This window comes from Berghia stephanieae, chromosome 2, assembly GCF_034508935.2.
Source record: "Berghia stephanieae isolate SIO BIC M18660-M18661 chromosome 2, UCSD_Bste_1.3, whole genome shotgun sequence".
Lineage (NCBI taxonomy): Eukaryota > Metazoa > Mollusca > Gastropoda > Nudibranchia > Aeolidiidae > Berghia > Berghia stephanieae.
The window spans coordinates 39,247,885-39,268,332 of record NC_088361.1 but is presented as its reverse complement, the minus strand read 5'-3'; the positions used below and the strand labels follow the sequence as shown (position 1 = coordinate 39,268,332).

Here is a 20,448-nt window from a genome sequence, read left to right as displayed (position 1 = left end):
CATAGGTTTTACCGACCAGGTACTCATTTTACACCTGTGTATGGCGAAGAATGTGAGTAAAGAATCAACCGTGTTCTGCCTATACCAAGACCAAAACACTGAAATCTTGATATCCCTAATTCAAAGAAGGTGATTTCCATGTCCTCAATAGTTATTCAGTTATATATTGGACATCTCACTATGCATTGTTTTCATTTTTATTTGTAATACTTCAATTTTCAATTGTAAGTTTATAATTTTATTTCTCTGGTAAAATGCAAATTCACTGATCTTTTCACATTCCAATCTTCTACTCTACTTGAATAAACATCATATAAAAGAATGACATCGTTGTTAATTATTTCACACTTCTAATTGTTTTTTGTGACGCTATATTGGCTTATGTTTGTTTGTTTTTAAGGCACTTGCGACACTTTTGAGTCATCTCAAGGCTGGTGAAAAGAAAGAAAATTGGATAATCAAATAAAATATAGATTTACCGTTAAAATCACACAAGAAAAAAGTAAGACTGGTTCAAATGGAAAAAGATGTAGATTCCAAGCACAAACTATGATGGATGTACTTAAGAATTTGAGATCATCTTTATGTCCCCTTAAAACACAAGCACAGGATCCCACTGAGGAATACACTCGAATTTGTATAGACAATATTGTATTCAAAACAAACTATAAAAGTGCATAACAGAGAGCTGATTTACAAGTTTAAAAAATATCTGTCAACTAAAACTATACATCTTTTTCCCTCCCAGCCAAGATCTTCTGATTTGGCCAGGATAAAACCCGTGCAATCCCATTCCATGACAAAGACAGAAAGTAACCCGGAAAAAGGAGATCAGATATAGAGAGATAGAAGACTCCACCCAAGCTTTGGCTTACACTTACACAATGAACTGAATGAATTCAACGAACGCGCTCAGACAAAAAGAGTTGGTGATTGGGAAAGGTTTTGTTTGTAATTGTTTTTAAGGGTATTATGGCGCTTGCAACACAAGTGTAGAAGGTTGATGGGGACTACAGGCAGGTCTCTTTTTCGCCTCTTGCATCTATCATCTCTCTGTAATAATTATTTATAGCACCAAAGGCTGGTATTGTTACAAAAGGAGAGCTTGATTCAAAGTTAAAATTCCTGAAACTATACATTCGACTGTTTCCCACCCAGCCAAGGAATCCGGCCAGGGTCAGGACAAAACTAAGTAATCTCATTCCAAGACAAAGATAGAGAACAATTGGAAAACAGATACAGGGGGATAGAAGACGCAGCAAGTACCTCCCTGCCCACTATGGGATGTCAGGAACCCCACCCTGAAGCCTGTCTCCAGTTTTAATTCCAAATGAATTAGAGTTCTCGTGCCCTTTATGTCTATTTAATCAAATAAGTTTTACCATCAAATAGGAGGCAACAATAATCCACAAATAATCTTGTAAAATTGTAACAAAATTTATTCATGATTTTCTCGGCAAAGGAAGTACATTCCACATAAACATTTAGTTTTTCCAACATTTTTTTTTTAATGATACATTTGAGAGTGTTACAAAAAGTTGCTTTTGTAATGTTTAACATAGACTATGATATTAAATCATTTGAATAATTATAGAATGATTTAATTTCCATTAGTATCTGAATACCATAGAATGGACATATGAATGGGAGATGTATGATACCGTCAACAGACGAGAGGAATGGGCAGACATTTGTCATCGCAGAGTGCAATGAGGACGCTGGATAGTAAGAATATAGGCATGATCCAAAAACAAGAGACAGGCACCAAAAGAATAGCTTCTCAAAGTGTCAAGAAGTGCGGGACAAAGATATATTGACACATTTTTTTGGATTGTTATTTGTTTTTTTCAGTATCCATCTTTAAGTCTTCAGATTATTTGTTATTATTCAACTAAAGTGAAATTATGAAAACTAGATCTTTAAAATAATATTGTTTTGTAGTTTTTTGGGGGAAGGGCTTATTTTTCAGGTTTTTTTCTTTGACAATGGAACTTGACAAAACAACCTTTTGTCACATTCTCATCTAAATAAACCCTCAGGGTCCTAAGCTCAACATTCACAAATCAACAGATCAGGAAATAAAAATCAATTTAACATGAAGATACTGAAGATACGACAATATTACTTACTTAGACGATACATTGTAAATGAATGCTTTTAGATTAGTGATGAATGAGTTATTATTAATGCAGATACATCATGATGATCAGGTCTTCAAGAGGAGAGAGTCAATCATGACTTGATTGAAAGTTCCTCTAATTCTTTTTTTTTTTTTAATGTTTGCTGCTTAAGGCTAAGAAATATAAAAGTAAAGACTTTAAAAAACAAAATTTATTATAAACATAACCTCCTGGGTTATAGAAATGGAACCAAAAAAAAAATGCTGATGAATTGCAGTTTTATTTAATTCCTGTGGTTCGTATGTCTTCAAACATAATGATTCCGATATTTAAAAAAAAAAACACATAACGTCATTGTTCTTAAAGACATCTTGTGTAATTTCCAAACACTGACCATGCAGGTATGGGTGACAGATTTAATTTTCTTTTAACTGCTATTTTAACCATCTTAAAAGTGCTTTGCAAGAAAATATACATTTTACAAGGTCAATCTTCAGCTAGGTAGATCGGTTAATACTGATTCTTTCACATTATAAAGAGTCAACATATTGTTATGGTTTAATAAGTCAGACAGAAGATACAATTGAGTATAAGTAAATAGAACAGTCTAAACCAATTAAAATTAAGTCAAAATATTAGGCTACCTATTTTCAAATAAAAACAACTAAAAATCAAAACATGCATGAAAGATGTATTCATCGAATAATAAAATACAGCTCTCTTACAGTTTTGCCCATTATGTGTTTTTTTGAGGTTTTTTTAGATTTTCAAATTGTGTTAAAATGAAAAAGAAAAATCAAAGTGAAGAATGCTTTATCTCTATCTATATTTTTAGCTTCTGTTTTAAATATGCAATAACAACATCTATACTGTCCCTCTACCCTACGTATCACAGATTTTAAAAAGTATTTTGAGACGGTAAATGATTCCTAAAAACAATATAATATTAGGTAATGTTTCATTTCAAGCACTCTGAGAGGAAAATTATTAATGCCATACAGCCATGCCAATGACATGAGCTTTGTGAAGTGAATTTTATCTCTTTTCTTTTCTTTTTTTAAAAATCTAATCCGACCGCAGTTTCAAACCAACTTGTGTTTGTTTGTTTGTCTTTAAGTTTAAGGGTTTTATGGTACTTGTAACACATTTAGCTTATATCAGCACCAGTAAATAGGAGGAAAATGAGATAGTTTGGTTCAAAAAGAGAATGTGTAGTTTCGAAGAGCACACCACCATCAGTGTACTTAGTTTTAGATCATCTTAATGTCTCATCCTGACACAAGCACAGGTCCCCACTAACAGGAACACACTCAAATGTTTACAAATCATAATATATATGTAAACATGAAAATAATACAGTGCATCACAGAGAGATGATTAACAAGACAAAAAATATTATCTCCTAAAACTATACATTTGACTGCTTCCCTCCCCGCCAGGTTATCCGGCCATGGCCAGGTCAAAATCTCATTCCAAGACAAAGACAGAATTATAGGGGGACAGAAGACAGCCAGTACCGCCCTGCCCACTATGGGAGAGTGAAGTTTATCTTTTGTATTATTTCAATGTATTACCAGGTAGGAAAAGTACTGATGAAGTACCGCTTAAAGAGTAGTTGTCCCAATTTTGAACTACTCTAGTGTTTGATTATATTTTATATACAAGTAACATTATGGTTTTCAATGTAAGACAAAAAATTGCCAAATACAGACTAGCTAATCAATTATAACTTTTAAACTACATCTTTTACATTCTTCCCCATTATAGAGTAATTAAGTTTCATATTTACAAGAGAAAATTTTCTTTTCCTTCACAAATAGTAATGGAACAGCCAATGTACCAATAAGTGTTATAACATAGGGAATATCAGTTATAGAGAGCAGGAATGTCTTTTCACAGCTCAAAATTTGTCTTGAATGTGTCACAATGCAAGAAAACCAAACAATCCTAATAGTTGATGCCATTTTTGCTAAGTGTCATTTTAAAATAATATTACTGTAAATTTTCTCATATTTGCGTATTTTGGACAAAATCTCATATTAGGATATGCAATTTCAGACTGTCTGTCATTTCTGCAAATATCTAAATGCTTGACATTTTTCAATGTTTTGCTAGCTTGATAACAGGTGTAATGAATCAATTCTGGACAAATTGAATTCATTTCTTTTTACTCTTCTTCAATTTCAGCTGTTCCATTTGCTTCTGTAGCTCTCGCATCTTTCTCTCTACTTCCTCCTCATCCTCTTCCTCTTCTTCATCTTCATCCTGTTCTTGAGGCTTGGCAATGCCTATTTTAATCAGATCCTCATTAATATTGACTTCTTGATCCTTCGAAACGACGGTAACAGACACTTGGTAGAAATCCCCATCTTCAGCAGTTATCTCAACCCACATACTGTTAGTTTCAACGAGAATCTTGTCACTCAACTCCTTGATGTACTGTTGTACAATATCTTGTGTTATTTCATTGCCATGGGCCATCTCCATCCCTGTGAAAAGATTATATAAAATATATAATACTTCAACAATTTTTTGTGAAAATTATAATTAAAAAGTATTACTGTATTTTATGATTTTTTAAAATTTGTTTATAGTAAATACATTAAAATGTAATGTTAAATAGGCTTTCTAATACAACATTTGTACAGACCTGTCATGGGCAGTTAACAGTAAATCTGTACGTTTTTGGGGGGGCAAGAATGATTTTAAATTTCTATGAAAATGGAAAAAAAAAAAAAACCATCAATAAAAACAAACTTGTAACTTGTAAGATTTTACGTGTATTAAGAAATAATTATCTAAAAATATAAAAAAATTAAATCATCAATTCTGGAATTAGAAACAAATTATTGGATGAGAAATCCCTTAAAACATTGAACATAATATGATACATGATTTTAATTCTGGTCATGGCAAATCGCTTAGCATTCTTGGTTTTTGAGGAGAGGATCATTTATTAATGTTGCCTATTTAAAATTTAATGTTAAAAGATTGGAAGAGTGAAGAAGAGGTATCAGCATGGTCATGGTGTTGGTTTTATGGATTGAAGGAAGAGATAATGAGATTCTCATATAGCCCAATTAATGTTTCATTATAACCATACATTTTTTAAAATACAGCGTTAGCAATACTTTAATGTCTTCTTAGAGCTAAAAAAAAAAGAGATGATGATGGAATTGTTAAAGAGAACATATCTTGAGTTTAATTTGTTTACAATAAATTGCCCAAGAAACATTAAGACAGGAAAGGACTAGATGCAAATCTAACAGCAATCTATCCACGTATCTAATGAGACTACCTAATACTTCTGCTGAGATACAGGCACACAATATTGACCAAACAAACTCAAAAGTAAATTAGTTTACACACCATGTAGACGACATTTCATGAGAGAGATGGGGAAGGCTAAGTGCTCAGGTTGTAAAGGTCTAAGGTCTGATACATCTCTGTCCTCCTTATTGCCCCAATCTATGTACTGAATCCTGACCTTGTCTCCTTTTACCTGCATGAAACAAATAGCTTATTATGAAAAAAAATAGAACGGCATGCACCACCATTGCCTTGGAAATAAAAGAACAAGAATAACAGCTGTCTAAAAATTTACATTTATTGAAGAAAATAAAAGCTAAACAAAGTACTGCAATTGATTATTCAGTCAAAGTAATTAAATCTGAAAAGCTAAAAAGGGATGGTGGTGGAGGCATATAGATTTAGTAGATTTGTTAATCTCAGTCAGTCAATGCCATCTTTCACTTTCATTAGTACTGTAACTTATTTTGCACACTGAGCTAAAGTATAATCAAAACTCTTTAAACATTTTGATAGTTTTTGTTCAAAGAATGTAGGTATGATACAGACTTGCCAACCAAGCTCCACCAATTGAAAAAAGTTATCATATTTAACATTCATTGAATGAGTTATCAAGCTAGTGCAGTGTAAGAATAACTTGAAATTGCTATATATGGCAATCATCTGTCTGTTCGTTTGTTTGTTTTTAAGGGTTTTACGGCGCTTGCAACACATTAAGGTCATATCAGCGCCAGTAAAAAGGAAGAAAATGGGATAGTAAAAAGTTCTAGAATTACAATTAAAGCACAAAAGAAAAGGTGAGACAAAGGGGAATTGGTTCAAATAGGAAACGGATGTAGATTCCAAGAGCACACCATCAAAGTACTTAGTTTGAGATCACCTAAAAGTCTCATCCAGACACAAGCACAGGTCCCAACCAAGAGGAATACACTCAAATGTTTACAAATCAAATAATTTAATATGTAAACTAAACATAATACAATGCATAATAGAGAGATGATTTACAAGGAAAAAAATATCATCTCCAAAACTCTAACTATACATTCGACTGTTTCCCTCCTAGCCAAGGAACTCCGGCCAGGGTCCGGACAAAACTAAGTGATCTCATTCCAAGACAATGACAGGAAACAATTGGAAAACGGGTAGAGGGGGATAGAAGACACAGCATGTACCTCCCCGCCCACTATGGGAGGTCAGGATCCCCACCCAGATCTGTCTGTTCAATTTCTAATTAAACAATGCAAGGTCTCAAAATCAAAAAGGGTAAGTGTAAGTGCAAGAACAGTAACTGTAACTTATGGTTCAATGGTTCAAGGGGAAACAATGAAAATCTTAAAACTTATAATTACATCAAGATGAACAGAATGCTAGAATAAATTGTACCATTGGCCTAAATCTCTAACTTCTATATAAGACGCTTTACTTCAGTCTGAGATGACAATTCCCATATCATTTTGATAAACGCAAAACAGTATCCTTAAATGTTGAAAAATAAACAATATCAGAAGTTAAACGTTAAAAAATAAACAATATCATAAGAGACAAGGATTTGAAAATGAGAAGGCAATGATTATTCCTCATACATATGAATTTTTTTTTGAGATATGAACACTTTTTAAAAATGTTTTACAATAAAGACACAATCTATTACTTAAAAATGCTAATTGATATAACATTCTCGGAAAGATAAATTAAATATACATATATCCGTTCCTGCCATTTTTCCCCTGCGTTCTTCATATATGATCCCCAGAGAATGTGGATGACTCAATGGACCAAATAAATGATAAAATGCATTCATCTCTCATACCTCAGATGCATACTTTCATTTTGATACATTATACTATGAGCTTACCTCTTCTACAGCACACCTGTACCACGTGCCTTCAAACAAACATCCATAAACATTTCCTTTTACTGGCTTGCACTTGACTGGACTAATGCTTGCAAGATCTCTCATAAGAATTTGGGAAACCTGAATCGCTTTATCTATGCCTGGTTGTTGATGTTGGTGGTGGTGGTGGTTTTGTTGTTGTTGTTGGTGGTGGTGTTGTTGTTGATGGTGGTGGTGATGGTGGTGTTGTTGATGGTGGTGGTGGTAGTAGTAGTGTTATTGTTTTTATTGTGTTTTGTTGATGGAAAAAAATAAAAAATAACATGTAATATGCAGAGAAGAAGAAAACTAGTCTTTCGAAAAATGACATCTTAGAACCTGACATTCATTTAAGATAAGAGTAGGGCTAAAAACCACGTGGATTTTCTGTTTTCAATCTCCAACTGTTTAATAAAGCTTTCTTCATCTTTCCTTATTTTAACCCCTAATAAAAACATGCAGCAACACTGGTTTAAAAATAACCGATAAAATGCATGCATCATTCATCATTAATTCAGTAATAAAAAAACACTCAAAAATCAGTAATGTGAAGAGGGGAGGAAATGGATAAAGCTAATGACATGTGTACTTTTCTTCTAAAATCAGAATCAGTTGATTCTTAATTTCATTTAAGAGGGATTGTTTGAGAGGGTTAATCACAGTAATTGCCGAAACTTAAAACTAAAAGACTCACATTTATCTTTTCGTTGGCAGAAAAACTCAGTCAGGCTCTCCATATTGGTACAAACCACTTCAAACTTGGAACCTTTCATTCTTTCCACTTTAATATCATCTAAGCTGGCAGCTGGTTGACTTGTAGTGGGAATGTCAGGTTGTTTACATGAGGGCTTCGCAAGGGCAGGACTAGTGGCATGCACCTAGAAAATTAAGGATTGTGAAATATTTAGTCTACATGCCACATTTACGGAAAGCCTTGAAATTCAGCATTTAATGATTTAATCATTTTTGCTCGTGTGATAAATTAAAACAAGTTCTCCAAAAATTCAGGAATTATTTAATTCAAAAAATATTCCAAATCGACAATTCCTTAACTTAGATCTGATAAAGGTGGCCTACTTTGGTTTTTCTCTTAATAGTGAATTCCAGTTCCATTTTCTTTTAACAACTGAAAGGTAGCCACAAAACACAATTAAATTGACTTTCCTGGAAGAAGTGAATGATACTCCTAAATTGATTCAAAAATTAAGTAAGTATTAGCAAATCATATGCTTGCCCTGAATCTGAGCTCAAAAATGTTTAATAAAAATAATATTTAAAAGACGAATGCCTAGGCGACTGTATCTCTAATCATGTCGTGGTGGAAGGGCGTAATTATTATAATAATTACCCCTTTCGTATCCGAGGTCGATTGCATCAATAATAGTCTGGTGTGTAATTCATCCTACCTTAAACCTATCAAGCACATTATTGCCATCTTCATCCATTAAAGTCACGATGTAGACACCTGATCTCAGACCATGGACAGTAACATGAACTGGGAAATTGGACACATCAGACTTCATCTTGCCAAATTCTTCATTTTCTTCAATCTGAATAAAAAGGGGGAAGGTGTGTAGAAATAAATTAAAGATGAAAGTGGTGGTGGTGGTGGTGATGATGATGATCATGATGATGATGATGATGATGATGATGATAATGTCGATGAAAACAAGAATGCTAGAAAAATCTGAATCCTGTAACAAGGATTATAAGAAATGTACCAGCAAATTAATTAACTTTTCATGATTTGATTTGCATTTCAGTTTTATGATTTATCTCTTTACTATTGCATAAGGCAATGATGATTTATGGTAGAACATGTTAGAACCGGTGCTCACAAAAATGCCAATAATTTATAAAAAGGGAAAATAAGAATGTAGTTAAAAGTATAAAAACTATGAAAGTCCATGGAAACGTTCAAAGTGAAATCTGCAAATTTATTCAAAATCTATTTCACAGACTTATCCTAACTTATAAAGAAATAGCAGCCAAATGCCAAAATATCTGGCCAAAACAGCCAGATAACAAAACAGCTGAATTTAATACATTAAATGAAGGCATATTTTGATGAAACGTTTGAGCTCAGGATACCTGCACAAACCAGATAACTAGTAGATTGACTCTTCAGTTGCCAGGCATTCTAGCACTGAAATAGATCCCAGTTGCCAAGCATTTTTGGTGAAATAAATTAAAATTCAATGCTCTCATGAAAAAAAATTACTAAAAATAAATGAATCATCACACCTTCCTAAAATTTTTATGGGTGTATATGGCTTGTGATGTAATCAAATAAGTAAAGAAGGTCACATATCTTTGGCAGTCATCTTGGAAACTAATTATTATTCAGTTGTGCACTTTTATATATTTTGACACTTATCTCCACCATAAACCCAAATAAATGGGATTTATTGTTGGATATTGTTGAATAGTGATTGAAAATAGAGTACAGAAAAAATCACTGTGACATCTTTTCATTTACTGTGAGTTTTTTTGGTACTTTTTTGTGTCGTTATGAAATATAGGAATTTTTTTCTGCCAAAGCATTGGGAAAGTAAAGTTGAAAATATTTTACAGGTATTGTTTTTTCCTCTTCACTGAATCCAATTTTCATTTCTCCTGAACTCTCACTAAAGTCAATAAGCCATTTAGCAGGATTATATATCTCCCCATGTTTAAAAATGTTCCAAATCCAATGATCGCTATCACCTGTTGCATTCATGCCACGCCCCCTTCTGTTTTGATCACCCAACTCTTCGCTTCGAGCCCCCTCACCATGACTGAAACCACTTTTGATTCAACATCTGCATTCATAGATCTCAATTCCCTCATTCAGTAAAAAAAAAATGATCCCCCCCCCCCCCCCCCCCCCCCCCCCCGAGTCAGAATCATGTCTATAAGCATTGTCATCACTGTCTGAATCCATTTAAAAATTGTTAACAAAGCATTTGCATCGAAAAAACTCAAAAATTCTTGTCAAAAATACACATACCTCACGCGATAAGGCTTCATCACTTGCTCATCATATAAATAATTTATCCACCTAACATCAGCGATCATTTACTTGTCGCCTTAATGGCGGCCATGTTTTATGGATGCCCTACAGCGAAGTGGCAACTAAAGAATTAAGAAGAGATGGAGCCTCTTACCCTTTTCAAATCTTGGCTTCGGCAGTCATCCAAATATTGCTCAAATTCCTTGAAACAGCATGGAATGGCCATAGTAGGAGGGGATTTGGCAAAACTTGGCAGTTCGCGCAGATCCTCTTTCAATGTTTCTTGGCTGTTGCCATAATCTATGAATTTCAATGTGCAGGTTGCACTGTCCTCTAAAGATGAAGTTACCTTTGCTCGGTACCATACACCATTATCGCTAAACTTTGCAATGCAATGGCTGCCTACATGAGCACTTTTCACTTGCTGTTGTTCACTGGCTACTATTTGAAGTTCGGCTTCTAAAGCTTCTGAAGGGTTTACAAAAAGGTAGAACTCGCATAAAGACTGCATGTGGCATACAATTGATGTGAATGGTTCATCAGATATGGGCACTGATGCTGGATTAATGACTGCCTCTGATTTTTGTGATGAGTCTGTTGATGCTGGGCTGTTTGGTGGCATTTCCTGTAGAGTTGAAGACTGTAAAGAAAATGAATTTAAATTACATAAAGAACAAATGTCATTTTCCAGCACAGAATATTATTTTGGCCACATGTAGACAAAAGGAACACAAAGAGGCTCTAGAAGCCCATTTTTTATTTTTAAATTAGAGACTTTAAAAATTAAGGTCAAAGTTATTACTCGATTATTCTATTGAAAGCAGTTACAGAATTGCAAATTACTCATAAATTTATTTTATTTTTTTTCAAAAATCTGGCTACTAGAGGGCCTGCGTAGTTGTATAATACTCATTTGTAGAAAGTTTGAAGAAGATTGCTTGAAAAGTGAGGGAGGATTTAGGTTTTTAGTGATGAAAATTGGAGTTTTGAGAAAAACGCATTTAAAAGTCAAAGTAAACTAGTTTAGGGAAAAACTCTCCTCATGCAGACTTCTCTCTGATTGGATTGTGACCAAATGACATAATTAAGAACAAAGTGATTGGTTGTTGAAGAGAGAGGAGAGTTTTTACTTTTCATTGATGTATTTTTGTCTTTATTTTCACGAAATTAGGTATTCCTTTCCACTGAAACTAAAAATGGGCATGGATTTAACCATACCATGGGTCACAAAATACGTTATTTTGAGTAGAAAAAAACTGAAGATGAAGTTCTCATGCTAATTTTTATGCAGACAAATGGTCACATGACAACATCCCACCAAAATCTAGTTTTAGCGAACTGGGCCAAATTTCATCATTTTTAATAATTGTCATTTTAAAATGCTTGAAACTAATGTAGTGTTGTCCAATTTGGTAACACTAGTAAAGAAGTCCATGTACAAAATATGACATATCGGAAGAGCAAAGGCATGACATTCATAGTGCTAAAAATTTGCTGGCAGTTATCTATTGGAGAATTAAACTCTCAAAGATTAAATAAATGATTGAATTTATAGTGAAAATGTCCATTTTTCTCAAATCAAATCCAAATGATAACCCCCCAGCATTCAGCAGTTTTAATTATTACCCTGGACAAAGGATCATGGATGAAAAAGCTTAGTTTTCATTTAAATACAGACATCCATTTCTAAGTTAAATAGCGATAATAAGATCACTCTTTCTCTAAATTTTTGTATAAAAAACTGAATGTAAAAAGAAAAATATCAAAATATAGCCAATTTCATTTATAATCGTGTAGCTCTTGAAAAGACTTACCTCAGTTTCTTCATCCAAAGCCATAACCTGAAGGAGATCCGAGCCATCATCTCCCATCATCTTGACAATATACTTATCACTGCCTTCCTCTTTTCTGAGTACAGAAATTGGCACAGATTTTCCCTCCACGCACTTGAAAGTGGTATCTGCTTCAGGTAGCAGTTTGACAGATTTGATGTCCAAGCCACAGTGGATGGCAAAAGCTGGTTGAGAGAATGCCTGCTTTGGTAACTGGCGCATACTTTCTGCTGACACCTCCCAACAATTTCCATAGTCCAGATAGAACACTTGAAATTTGTTTTTGTTTTTCATCACACTTTTGATTTGAGCTCGATACCAAATCTCGTCGTCGTCGAAAAGGGCCAGTACAAGATCTCCCACTGCTGGTCCATCACATTTTGATAAAGATTTCACATCATTGTTAATTTCAAGCATAAATGTACGCAACTTTTTAACATTCTTCGATAACGTGACATAAAATGATGAACAATCATCAATAGAAATGACAACAACTGGTGTTTCCACACCACTGGGTAAGGATTCGTGTGGCTTCAATGAAGTCCTCAAAACATTTTTTTTTGGACTTCCTTCCTTTGAAGCCGGAGAGGATGATTGGTTAAGCAATTTTTTCTTCAGGAGTTCAGATAATGTTTCCTCTTGGGCCCAGGAAACAAAATCCACAAATATTGAAGAGCTTGTCTTGTCTTTAATAACTACTGACCATTTTCCATCATCCGTCAAAAAGTCCTTCAACAGTTCTGCATAATGATCCATCTTGAAAATAAAAAATAATATTGTTATTGAGCCATAAAATGGGGGAAAAAATGAACAGGTGTCCAGCAGATTATCAGACTTATAAATCCTACCTCCCCCCAAAAAATCCTACCTAGCAATTTAAAAGCCAAAGCACGGCCCCTGCGTGTCTTTAACCCAATATATTTAGCAATTCTATTGACAATAAAAGAACCTTACCCAGGCCTAGAAGTGATTCAGGAAAATATTTTTCCCTGCTTTTTCCCGGTTTTTTTCCAGGCTCTAGGGAAAATTTTAAGGTAGTAATTTTCAAGCATATTCATCAATTCTAGACCAGTTACCACTACCTATATATATATATATATATATATATATATATATATATATATATAAGAGAGAGAGAGAGAGAGAGAGAGAGAGAGAGAGAGAGAGAGAGAGAGAGAGAGAGAGAGAGAGAGAGAGAGAATCAGAAAAGAGGGGGAAATTATTGACTAGTAGTACATATTACTATAACAAGCCATCCAGTATCTAAGCCTACACCATCCGTGCGGAAAAAAAAGGAAAAAAAAAAGAGAGAGAGAGAGAGAGAGAGAGAGAGAGAGAGAGAGAGAGAGAGAGAGAGAGAGAGAGGGGGGGGGAGAGAGAGATGTGAGTGAAAAAGAGAGTGGCTGAGACAGAGAAAGAAATATATTGACTCTGGCTATTAATACTTGGACGTATTCCTGTAAAGTCTAGGCCTCCTACAACATGCAAAAAAAATATTTAAACAAAGAGAGAGACAGATAGAGAGAGAGAGAGAGAGAGAGAGAGAGAGAGAGAGAGAGAGAGAGAGAGAGAGAGAGAGAGAGAGAGAGAAAAGAGAGAAAGAGAAGAGAAATCAATAGAGAGAAAAAGACATCTGAATATTACTATGAGAGAGAAAGTGGTAGCGTCCAAAGACTTGTGGCCTACTTATTGAATTGCACATGAATGAAATAAAGCTAGTTAATCTAGAGACAGACAAAACAAACTTAGTACAAATTACAATGAGTAAACGACCTTAATCTGCCATCTCCAAATAATTGAATAACAAGTCACGAAAATTAATTAAAGTAGCCCAAGGACGTCGACCGTCTTTCTTAGCTTAGCCAACAATCGCATTTTGACCAAGTCAAAAACACACACAGAAAAAAAAAACACACACACACTCACACACACACACTACTAAGATGAGGGGAGGGATGTGTGTTTCTAGCACTCTTGTCTTGTCGACAATGATGAGTCGACTGAGTGAATCAAGCGTCTTTGTTTGTTTGTTTTTAAGGGTTTTACGGCGCTTGCAACACATTTAAGTTATATCAGCGCCAGTAAAAAGGAAGAAATGGGATAGTAAAGAGTTCTAGAATTACAATTAAAGCACCCAAGAGAAAGTAAGACAAAGGGGAATTGGGAACAAATAGGGATCAGATGTAGATTCCAAGAGCATACCCTCAATGTACTTAGTTTGAAATCACCTACAAGTCTCATCCAGACACAAGCACAAAATCCAACAAAGAGGAACACACTCAAATGCTTACATTATACATTCAAAATAAAAATAATAATACATAACAGAGAGATGATTTACAAGGAAAAAAATATCATCTCCCAAAACAATAACTATGCATTTGACTGTTTTCCTCCCAGCTAGGATTCCGGCCAGTGCCAGGACAAAACCAAGTAATCTCATTCCGAGACAAAGACAGAAAGCATGTTGGATAACAGATATAAGGGGATAGAAGACACAGTATGTACCTCCCTGCCCGCTATGGGAGCAAGCGTCTTTAAGTCTTCGACCAATCACAGGCTATCTAACCGAACCGGCTGGTCGAAACAAAGACGTTTCTCGCCGTCGATGTATTACGCTATTGTTGTGCAAGTGGCAAGGAATATAACACCTTTTTGAGTAGGCCTAAAAGCTAAAATCTTAAAGTAAAAAATATAATTCTGAGGAATTTGAAAGTCACATTGATGAAATCGGCTTGAAAAAAGAAGAACATTGGTCCTTGTTTCAGAAAAATCGGCTGAAAACCAACTGTTTTACGAATAAATTCGATTTTAAAAATTGCTTTTGTTTATTTTCGATTTTTTTAGCAACTTTTTTATTTATCGGCCGATTTTCTTGATTTTTATATCATTCTTTATATCTCAATGAGACGAGATCAGTGATATACTTTGTTTCAAATGTAACTACAACATAATTTGGTTTTTTTACTTATCAACCGTGCCTGGATAATTTATTCAACAACTGACGCAACTATCCCATTGCCGTCTTCCAGTGTTTCAGCGATGACTCTAAACCACTATAATTACGTCATGCACAGGAAACATGATAATAGTCTGTGTACTCTACGAATGCGGACCGGACTTTGCTGATTGGGTCGATCGTCATAACATAGGGCCTAGTAGTGTGAGGAAACCATAAGAGGCTGCTGCCATGCTCTAAGCCGATCGTTCGCAGGTTGGGTAATGATTACGCGGAAGAATACATGTTGGTTGTTGTTCACCTAAATTTTTCTCACGGCTTTTTCCCGGCCCCAGACAATTTTCACCGATTTTCCCGGCTTTTCCCGGTCGGGAAATTTCAAAATAAAGTTCCCGGCTTTTCCCGGTTTTCCCGGCCCACTTCGAGGCCTGCTACCTATGTTTACTCCATCTTTGAATGCGTTGTGAATGACATGTAATCCAGAAGACGAGTTGGTGTGAATTTTGTTTGTCCAAGTCTGCAGTAAAGTCTTTAAACAATTTCCAATTCACATTGGGGCCGTCCATGGATATTTGTAACAATTTTTCATTGTTTAACATTGTCAGCACCTGTTTTAAATTTCTCTCAATGTCTCAATGACCCATAAAAAAATGATGTAAGATACATGGTGGTGCTTAGTCCATCTCTGAGAAAACGCACATGCACATCCATTTGTTTTGTTTGAAGTTCACTGTTGAAACTTTCATCAAAGAGCAAGACGAAGAAGTTAGCATCTTTCACAATTGACAACAAGTTTGTGAAGATGGCAGGGGCTAGTCCAAAAGTTGCTAAGTATCCGGCCTTTGTGCGGGCACACTGAAAACGTTTAGCAATACTTGAGTCTGGAAACATACTTCTAAACAACCCTGCAACATCATCGGAGCTTCTGGCACTGCTGTGTGAGTTGATAAAGTGTAGAACCCAACGAATTTCTGCCGCTAAAACATGATCATCGCTTATATGAGCATCAAGCGTCCTAGTGGTTGGTTGAGCCACAGAAGAGGCATTTGAACTTGAACTGTCAGTGTCTACAGCATTGGAGGTAGATTCACTATTGCTGCAATCACTAGCACTTGGCTTTGTCTTTAAAAAGTTTAAAATTCCCACACTTTGCTTTGATGCTTGAAAATGTTTCATGTGCTTTGCAGTCCCCATATGTGATGTCAAAGCTTTGATCCCCGCAAACCTATGGTATAATTTTGTCGACACACATGGCAAAAAAAACAACTTCAGCATTGTTTACATCACAACCAAGCCATTCTATAAAACGTTCATCCTTGAGCCAAATTTGATTAAAATAGCACTTTCCCATTGTGGGATAATGAGTAAAAGCAACAGCAATGAATTGAACAAAGAAAAAACACAGTCCGCAAAATTTAAAATAGGCCTAATCTAGATTTCTAGATCTAGCAACGAGCCACAGTTGACTATCTCGATTTATAGATCTTATCTACTAGATCTACAAGATCCTAATAGAGGAGGCACAAAGGCAGAAAATCCAGAGAAATGAAAATAATAGTCCTCAATTGAACAACACCAGTTAAATTTTCACAAAATGTATAATCCAAAAGGAAAAGAGGCACTTCGCGAGATGAAAATGAATGCAGATTAGACGAATGCCAAACCGAAACTAAATTTGAGGCTGAAAACGGCGGAAGAAAGTGAACCGTATGATAAAGTCAACCGTGTGGTCAATACTTATATTAAATTATCACCGACATTCAAGAGCTCTCAAGGTAGTTAACTCTCCTTTATTCAGATTCGGTATTTTCCAGTATTTTCATAGGTAGGAAGGCTTAGGTCGACTTGATTCTAGCAATCGGTGTATTCGTTGCAAACGCGCTTCGCATTTCCGCTCGGAATCGCACGATCACTTAAAAAATCCGACCTCTGGTGCAATTATCCAGCTTTATCCTACCAATCCGACCTTAAGGTAAAAAATCCGACTTAATCCGACCTCGCTGGACACCCTGATGAAATTTGTAAAAAGGAGGAGCAAACTCAGTAATAATACAGTAAATAAGGTTATATGGCATGGACAATCTTGGATCCATTAATTTTTAACAGGAAACCTTGTCATGGTGTCCTGATCACAGCGTACATAACGATAACAGTTTAGTTGAAACGATATCCAGTTCCTGACACCTGCTGACCCGGTCACAGTGAGAGGTCAATCACCGAGAGGAATTTACCTAACCGGGATTGCCGTTTCGCTCAATTTAACAATGTTTTGTTTTATTGTCTGTAAGACACACATATTGAATGAGTTGAAATATCACTACTTGGTATAAAAGTTTATATTTTCTACTTTTACTGTGTGTTTTTTATTTTTTCATAGTATTACTAGATTTCTCAATATAAGTTATCAATGAACGGTAACAAATTACACAAAAAATATAGTGCATGCTACATTTTAAAAAATTAGAGAGAAAAAAACGTTGCTATGGATTTGTCTGAATTTTATGTATTATAAAGACAAGATGTAAATACTTCTACTCACAAAAAAACGTATAAGTCTTCAGCAAAAATATATCCACTACGAGCATTCAAACTCGCCAGTGTAGTTTGGGGCTGGTCTTTAACTGTATTGTGTTGATGACAAATCGCATTTTATACATATCATTGATAATGCCGGATGCTCTTTTTTTCCAATTTTGCTGTTGTTTGGTGACCGCTCACTATGCCTTGTTCTCTAAGAAGTCCAAGTCCAAACTTATATTGAGTGATGTGTGGTATGCAGTGGTACTCAAGGAGGTGTTGTTTTGGGATTATTTTGTTTGGAAAATATTTTCTGTATTTAACTATGTAATATTTTATTGCATTTTGAATATATTGGATTGTGTCTGCTATGATCGATTTTGTGTGTAAAATAAAGTTGTGCACATGAGGCCTTGTTTATATTGTCGAAAATTAATCCAATACTGCAAGCGTTGTCAATGATGGGCGCAGTTCTTTGTTTGTTGGATAATTGTAAGTGTTAGTTGTGTGTAGACTTTTACTTGTAAATATTTGTGGCAGTGGTTGCCAATGAATGACCTGCTGTGTTAAGCCTGTGGTGTAATGTGGTGCTGGTTAAGTATTCTGTCCAATTCAGAGGCAATAGGACCATCCCTGAGGGTGAGTGGCTCATGCATGAGATTTGAAAGCCTCTCCTCTGCGTTTTGGAGTTTGTTATTATATTCTACTCTGTCGATATCAAACATGCAAGTGCAACCCGTTTCAAGGTTGATTTATTTATTATTAGCGTCTTGGCAATGAGCAAATACAAAGAAGCTAATGAGTCGTGTGTTCAATGTGCTTTATATTGTGTACTTTTTACACATAAATTCTGAGTGTGTTGCTTGCTTGTCCAATGCCGTGTCAGTCCCATAAACTAAAAGAATGTCATTAGAATAATTTGAACATTTAAATGGTTTCTTGCGGGCACATTTCTCTTTCTGTGTTAAACAAATCATACCACATGTCCTACATAATGAATTCACTGCTTGGTTATGACTTGCAGTTGTGTGGTCCATGCTGTAAGAGAAAATTCAAATTGATTGAGCGATGTAAGCAATGATATAGTGAATTAATGAATAAAATGAATTTTAAAACACTCTGTATTACTTCTCATATCCATGCATACATAACATCGTACATAAAATTTGGAACAAGAAAAACCACATACTTCACCCAATTTGGTTAAAGAAAGGGGGAGCAGAACATATTTTGAAATTGAACTTGGATCATTTAAACGTAAGTCTAATGCTCAAGCAGTTGAGCTAAGTTGAGGCCCAACACACAATGTCATTTAAAATTAAACATGAGCAAGATAATTCAAATTATGCAATTTAAAAATCAAATTAACTAATCATTGAAAAAATAGAAAAAAAAATATAATCAACAATAAAACTGCAGCGAAATATTACGTTTCAAGAACAAGGCTAAAGAAGTAACATCATTATTACCTGCGTTACAAAATAATGAAAACTGAAGATTAAATGAAACTTACCTATTTTGTAGTAAAACTTGTGCCTTGTGAATCACACCAAAAAAATTAGAAATTTATAGGAACGTTTTTTTATAATCCTGAGGTAATTACAAGTAATTTTATTTAAATGTTATAGAAAAATAGGTGAATTAGAATCACAGCTTGTGGAATAAGTACTGGAGGTATTGAAATAAAAGTTGGACCGATGGAAAGAGGAGGTCTGCGAAAATTCTTTGCATTTTGGGTGTAATTGCATCGTCACAGAGATCGTGAGGTTAAATGGTACAGAAATCATCCATTCATATCACCCAATGCACGTCAAATCTACGTTCTGGGAATTGATCGGCTGACCGCTGTTGACCCCGGTTACCTGTCGGGTGAGGTTACGTCGGTGCTCGGAACAGCGGGAAACTAAGCGGTCAGATTTATAGTGCAGTTTAGGCGCCGTGTGATATGAATCTTATTGAAGAATAAAGGCAATATCATTTTACGTACTTCACATGTGAAATAACATAAACAAGAGAAATATTCACACGCTGGCAGACAAAAAACAAGGATCCCAAAATTATATTTTTAGAAATTCTATTTTTTTTTTTTTTGGAAGAAAAACCGTTAATTGGACGGATGTGAACAGACGGACAATCAAATACCACATTGCATTCATTCTCTCTTTTTCTCCTCAATTTTTTAAATAAAACTGCATTCTTGAAGACAATTCTTTTTATGCCATATTCCTTAATAACAATATTAATGCCATATTCCTTAATAACAATATTAATAATAATAATAATAATAATAATAATAATAATAATAATAATAATAATAATAATAATAATAATAACAATAATAATAACAATAATAATAATAATAACAATAATAATAATAATAATAATAATAATAATAATAATAATAATAATAATGATAATAATAATAAAAATACTTTATTTCATCCTTTCTGAAATTTTTTGTGCAGGCATGTGGTACATAATAAAAATCCACTTAATATTTGCAAACAATATCACAAAGCATCAGCAATAAAATTAAGTATATGGTCTTTAGAATTAAAATAAATAAATAAATAAATAAATGAATAAATAAATAACATAAACAAAGCATGCAATTGGATAATAAGACAAATGCGAGGTTTCCAAAATTCAACTTTTAGCAGATAGTCCAAATGTTTTTTGCAAAGAAAAAGCCTCGGCCGATGTGCACGCGACTAGGGCAATTACACATTGTATTCTATCTTTCTTTTCTCAAATTTGTCAAATTATTATTATTATTATTATTATCATTATTATTATTGAAACTTTGAGATGACAAAGAATCGTAAAAAAAAAAAAAAAAAAATTTT

The 20,448-nt window shown here is 34.4% G+C and overlaps 1 protein-coding gene across 1 annotated transcript in view; it reads right to left on the bottom strand.

The window, feature by feature from the left end:
* Positions 1 to 1,421: 1,421 nt before the first annotated feature.
* Positions 1,422 to 20,448, bottom strand: part of LOC144964844 (tudor domain-containing 6-like) — a 44,844-nt gene continuing 25,817 nt past the window's right edge. The window contains exons 20-26 of the mRNA XM_078899555.1: positions 12,109 to 12,882; positions 10,449 to 10,934; positions 8,709 to 8,852; positions 7,997 to 8,180; positions 7,285 to 7,424; positions 5,490 to 5,622; positions 1,422 to 4,609 (exon numbers count right to left, since the gene is read on the bottom strand). Coding sequence (XP_078755681.1) covers positions 4,278 to 4,609; positions 5,490 to 5,622; positions 7,285 to 7,424; positions 7,997 to 8,180; positions 8,709 to 8,852; positions 10,449 to 10,934; positions 12,109 to 12,882 — 2,193 coding nt within the window. The 3' untranslated portion in view covers positions 1,422 to 4,277. The remainder of the gene's footprint in view (positions 4,610 to 5,489; positions 5,623 to 7,284; positions 7,425 to 7,996; positions 8,181 to 8,708; positions 8,853 to 10,448; positions 10,935 to 12,108; positions 12,883 to 20,448) is intronic.